General features: G+C 36.2%; 1 protein-coding gene across 1 annotated transcript in view; it reads right to left on the bottom strand.

The window, feature by feature from the left end:
• Positions 1 to 1,624: 1,624 nt before the first annotated feature.
• Tspan8 (tetraspanin 8) overlaps positions 1,625 to 6,347 on the bottom strand; it is a 28,273-nt gene continuing 23,550 nt past the window's right edge. Inside the window, exon 8 of the mRNA XM_040280317.2 lies at positions 1,625 to 3,556. Within this exon, the coding sequence (XP_040136251.1) occupies positions 3,503 to 3,556 (54 nt within the window). The 3' untranslated portion in view covers positions 1,625 to 3,502. The remainder of the gene's footprint in view (positions 3,557 to 6,347) is intronic.

The raw sequence follows: 6,347 nt of genomic DNA, 5'->3' as shown, positions 1-6,347 counted from the left end.
AAGGAGGAAGAATTCAAAAAACTTTGCACAATTTCTCATGAAAATTCTAAATCTCTTTTATTCTTTCCACAATTTGCCTAACCATTTTCTCAAAAAGTTCAGCACCCATTTGCCTGTTTCCCATTATGGCAAGTCTTCCCTCTGCTCCCTGTCTACCCCTTGTTATTCCCAGGTCTGGGAAACTGTGTTCCCAGGCTCTTTTGTCTTCTGGCTTCCTTTGGAGTGCAGCCAATGGGAGTTCTGGCAAAAGCTGTGAGTGGGGAAGAGGGAAGAAGCCAGGGCACTGCGCTCTCTCTCTCCTCTCTTCCTTTGGTAATATCTGCTCCGTTCCCATCCTGGCTCCTACTTCTATTAGGCAAGTCCTTCCACTGAGGTCCCTGCCATGGCCGTATCTCCCACCAGGTGGCTCTGGATCCTGGGCTCTCATAGCACTTCAGATTCTCCAGACTTAAGGGTGGTAGCAACTTCCTATTTTGCTAATCTCTGGTTTACCTCACCAACCCATTTGGCTTCTCACTTTTTCCAACACCTGTGTAAGAAGTTGCTATAGAATGAGTTGTGTTTCCCTAAAATCCATACATTGAAGCCTACCCCTACTGTGGAAGAATTTGGAATAAAGAAGTAATTAATTTTAAATAAGGTCATAAGGATGGGATCTTGAGTTGATAGGATTACTATCCTTATAAGAGGACACCCTAGAGCATGCTCTCTCCCCTCCTTCCTTGTATGGGGACACAGCAAGGAGTTGTCTATGAACCAGAAAAAAATAAAAAAGCCTCATCAGAAGCTGAATTTTCCTCCACCCTGATTTTGGAATTGTCAGCCTCTAAAATTCTACAGAAAAAAAAAAATTCTGTTGTTTAAGCCAGTCAGTCAGCTGAGACTGTGTTCTAGCCACTCAATCTGACAGGACCTTGCATTAAAGTTTCATTGTTTGAAATGGCCAGAAGATTTCTGTTTCCTGCCAATGCCAACTGGCAAAGTTCTTTATACCATCGATACCATGTAATATTTATTGAGCTTCTAATGTGTCTGACATTGTGCAAAGGTAAATTTCTTTCTTTTTTTAAATTTTAAATTTTTATTTATTTATTTATTTATCTATCTATCTATCTATTTATTTATTTATTTATTAGTTTTCGGCAGACACAACATCTTTGTTTGTATGTGCTGCTGAGGATCGAACCCAGGCTGCACGCATGCCAGGCGAGCGCGCTACCGCTTGAGCCACATCCCCAGCCCGCAAAGGTAAATTTCTTACTCTCAACATTATAAGGCAGACAAAATGATAAGACATAAGAATCACAGGTTTTGAGTCACTTAGACTGAATCACAACTCCTTCCCTTATTAAGGGAAAAGTGCAGTATCTAAGAAAAGTGCATCTCTTCATGCCTTGATTTCCTTGTCTCTAAAATGGGTCTCATAATAAGCACTAATGTAAGAGGTTTATTCTAATGTGTCTGACATTGTGCAAAGGTAAAAGAGTTGTTCCAAGTTCTTAGAATACTTTTAAACATAGTAAGCTCTCAGTACATATTATTTTTAACTTCAATTTACAGAGTGCCAATTATAATTGTGCCAAGTGCTGTGCACTGAAGACATAAACACAGATAAGAAACAATCTTCAAGGAGTTTCATTATATTAGAGGCAAACACATATAAACAGGTAATTATAACAAAATACGGCAATTTTATTGACAGGTAGATTATGGGAAAGCCAACATAATCAGCAATCAAGATTTAAAGCTTTCTTAAGGTTTAAATACCAGTTCAGCCAGTTACTGAGTCTGGGTAAGTTACCTAACTTCTCTAAGCCTCAATGTTCTCACCTGCAAAATGGGGATAATAACAGTATTTATGTCATAAGGATGTGATGAGAAGAAATTAGGTCATAAAAACAATTTCTGGTCTAGTTCCTGGAAGGTAGAATGTGATCATGGAAGCATTGTTACCTTTCATGATTAATAAAGAAGCACAGAAGAGAGGTCCGAACTCAGCAGGGCTCCCGCATATTACCTAGTTCTTGGCCATCACTCTAACCTGTTTGAGAATAACCCCTTAACATTTCACTTTTTTAGCATGAGTATAAATTATTACAACCACATTAGAAAATTTCATAGCAGAATCTATTAAAACTAAACACATAAAAAAACAGTTCCACTCTTCATATATATCCAGAAATGCATATATGTATCAGAGGACATGTAAAAAGTGTTAATAGAAGCTTTATTCATAATAGAGCAACCAAATGCCCAACAACATAAAAATGGATAAATATATTGTGATGTATTCAGATACAATGGAATATTACACATAGCAATGAGAATAAACTATAGGTACATGCAATAATATAGATGAGTCTCACAGACAAAATGCTGAGCAAAACAATCCAGAGTGCATGATTTATTATTTCCTTTAGAGGAGGTTCAAGACTAGGCAGTATGAATCTATAGTAATGGTCCTCAGAAGAGTAGTTTCTGTGGGGAAGCTATTTTCTAAGAGAAGGAGTATATAGATATGTTTACCAACCATCTCTTAAAATAATAACAATAGGAGCCCAAATGTTATAGCATTTGCCAATTTTCTTGGTGTTAATACTCCCATTATGGTGGGTTACGAGTTAACAAGGTGATGGCACTGAACCCAGACTTATTCAGACTTGGAGTACATATACGTACAATCTGCTCGAGCAAGTTGGCATAAGCCAGCTTCAGCACACCACTTGGATGTGGCATGAAGGAGAAGATGGGCTGTAAAAGTTTCACATCTCTATCTGGATGGTGTCTACACATACCTATTCACAGAGGTATGCACTTAAAATTCGTTTATATACTATATATATTAAATATAATATATATATACTATATGTTAATAACAAGTAAATTTTAAGAGTATCTCTGAGATCTTGAAAGAAAAGTATTTAAAACCGATATACATGGGAGGAAGATCCAGAAAGATTCCAGAGATTCAACGGTTGGGAGGGGAGCTCTCAGTTCTTGTCCCCACAATGTAGGCAGCAAAAGAGAGGCACTATTAGCAGTCAGTGACACATAGCGGAAAAGTGGTAGCAACTCAGCCAGAACACTCTCAATCATTTTAACTCCCAACTTAGGTCAATTTTGTCACTAATGCCTGCTGCAGATCACAAGAGTCTTGTTTCTATGGCCCCTGTCACTTGGAAATGAAGGTTATTCCACTGGGTGGCTCCAGATGAACATTATAAGCATAGAGCCACCTGAAACCATGATCAGACACCCAAAAAAGCACCAACTAATGTAATTTTTATTTTGAGTAAAAATACATATTAATATCATTTATCTTATGACCTTAAAATCTTAAATATATTCAATAAGTATGGAAGACATCTATAGTTAAAGGAGGCATTTTAGTAAGACAGCTGCTCTGGACATATACAACACTCATATATTTAAAGTCACAAAGCCAAAGTAAAATTGCAAAAGGGTTTGAACTGATGGTAGCTTATCATATCCATGAACAAATTCATCTTTTTTCAATCTGGCAAATCAGGATCATAGAAAACACCATACCAAGTACCTAGAGAATAAAAGAAGAGATGGATGTGAAATTTTAAGGCAAAATTCTAGAGACATTATTAAATAAGCAGAAAGAACATTATATTTGAAAAAATTCTGTCTTACTGAATCTCTGGGGAAATTAGACTCTAATGGGACAGGAGACTACTAAGAAAGTTCTGAGGTTTTGTTCTTGTCTTAATCAGGAGTTTCTACCATTCAGTCTTCAACAGCCCTATTTAGTTGTGCAGTAGTAACTACCACCAAAGGACCCCTTCCCCTTTCTCCAACATTCATGTCTTTCTGTAAAGCATTTTCCCTGTAACTTTGGGACCTGAGGCCTAAATATACCTATTGCTTACATAAAAAAAAAAAAGCTATAGTCATCTGGTTTAGATTATCTGCACAAAAATCAAGAAGTCTAGAATTTCTCTCGCCATAATTTTAGGCATTGCCTAGAAGAAGAAAAATGAAGAAACTTTAAAAAAAAATCCTAAAGATTTTTTTAGGGAGAATCACTTAATTCAGGAATTTCCTTTGAAGTGCCAAAATACAGCTGAAAATATGGGGCATAATTTCCATCTCATTATCTCTCCCAAGAATAAGGGACCCCAAAATTTGCTCTAAATTGGTGACTTGCATGTGGTGGCTTTGATGTAGAAATGACAGAAAGGACCTATGCGCATTGCAAATGGCACACTTTCTCCCTACCAGTTCCCTCTGAAGGGTAGCAGCCTGGAGGGCAAGGTGCCCTTATGCTGAGTCATCTCAAACACTCCTACTGTGCATGCGACTTTTTGCTAACTAATACCTTAGTGGAAATGTAATTCAAAGGAGAACGGCTGCCTGGTATTTCTTCCTTCTTAGAAAGAAAACAGACATAAATTCTCTGAAGTAATGATTTTCAATGAGAATGTCATAAAATTCAGGACTAAATTCTTTTACCTGATCCCAAACTTTGAAGTCTGGAGGACAAGGATGTTTCTTGCATTTCACTGTCTCTGTAAAGAACTTTTACGATCTTTCCAAACAAATAGCAAATAAAAGAGATCCATCATTTTATACTGTATGCTCAGACTCATGACAAACTTCCCAAGAGGTATGCATAGGTTCCCATGTTCTGAAGCAAGCTAACCACTGTGATAAAATCATCATTTTTCTTTTAACCACTCTCTTCTTAGGACCTCCTATCAGGATAACTTTCAACGTGATGACTGACAGTTTTCAATGGCTTTTTATTTTTTTAAATGAAACTGAAGAAAAAAGTGTTAATCTTTTTTTCTGGGCTTATAAATTGCTGTTATCATTTTTAAGGGGAGAGATAATCTGGTTATTTAAATCTAATGAGAAATTTTAAAAAAAAATATTCAGGGATAATTTTTTAATACAATAAAGCATTCTTTATAGATTCCTAGCATCCAATCTGAGAAGAACTCCTACTAGGGTATATTGTCTTAACAAAGTCTTTTATAATCCATGACCCACCCCCTCAAATTCTATGCAGAAGTCTAAATATGGGAAGGTTTTGGCTGTTTGTCCCCATATTTCCCCATGGAAATGGTCTGAATTTATTTTCTGCAGGGAGATAATTGCTTTGTTTCATTTAAAAGATTTAACAGAAGAAAATTTCTATGCATTTTTGTGTCTTTTTAAATTTGAATTTGAAAAACAGAGAAGCAGGAGGCAGTGCACCTAAATGTTAGGCAATTAGTCCTAATGACTAAGAACATAGGACATTTTAGGGCACTTTTTTTTTTTTACAGACTGGATAACAAAAGGCTATTTTTAAAGCTTCTTTTTTAATAAAACGGAGAAAGCATAAAAATGGTTATTGTTTTCTTTAAAACAAAAGAGGGAAGGCAGGCTTTAGATTGAGAAACTACACAAAATGACAATATCACAAAAGAGTTGCAAAACGTTCTTTGAATCAAACATTTGGCATATTTATATATGATAGCACCATATATAAACTCTGTTATGGTTTGGATGTAAGATGTTTCCCAAAAGCTCATGTGTCAGAAAAATGCAAGAAAATTCAGAGAAGAAATGATTAGGTTGTGAAAACCTTAACCCAATCAGTGAATTAATCCCAATGAGAATAACTGAATGGTAACTGGAAGAGGTGGGCATTGGGGGCGTGACCTTGTATCTGACTAGTGGAGTCTCTCTGTTTTCTGATCATCATGTGAGCTGCTTTCTGTCTGCCATACCCTCTGCCATGATGTTCATCCTCACCCTGAGCCGGAAGGAATGGAGTCTGCTGTCTATGGACTGATATCTCTAAAACTGTGAGCCCCTAAATAAACTTTTCCTGCCATACAGTTGTTCTGTTTGGGTCCTTTGAGTCACAGCAGCAAAAAAGCTGACTAAAACTCTATACCTATAAGTTACTATATTGAAGGTTTTTATTAAGGTATTTTCCTGTAAAGAAAAACCCATGAAATATCTAAACATGTAACAAGTACATGGATTATACCAATTTCATAAAATATTGAAATGCTCTCTTCCTCTTGTAATTTTATTTTTCCACTAGATGCATCTAAAGTCTTGGCAATGCTTTGGATATGGGAGACACCAATCTTCACAATTGACTATGTCCATATTTTATTTATCTATTTTTGGCTTTGCTTTCAAGAAGCTTCTTAAAATCATCTGTGACTTGTAGCCATTCATAGTCAATTGTCTGAAGTTGAATCTAACATGAAATTTAATAATAGGGCCAATATTCAATATTCAATACCTCATTATAAGCCTATGCGCCCAATCATTCATTCATGCATTTATTCATTGACCTACTTTTGGTGCTAGTATTG

Source organism: Ictidomys tridecemlineatus, chromosome 6, assembly GCF_052094955.1.
Source record: "Ictidomys tridecemlineatus isolate mIctTri1 chromosome 6, mIctTri1.hap1, whole genome shotgun sequence".
Taxonomy (NCBI): Eukaryota; Metazoa; Chordata; class Mammalia; order Rodentia; family Sciuridae; genus Ictidomys; species Ictidomys tridecemlineatus.
This window is presented reverse-complemented; position numbering and strand designations above follow the sequence as displayed.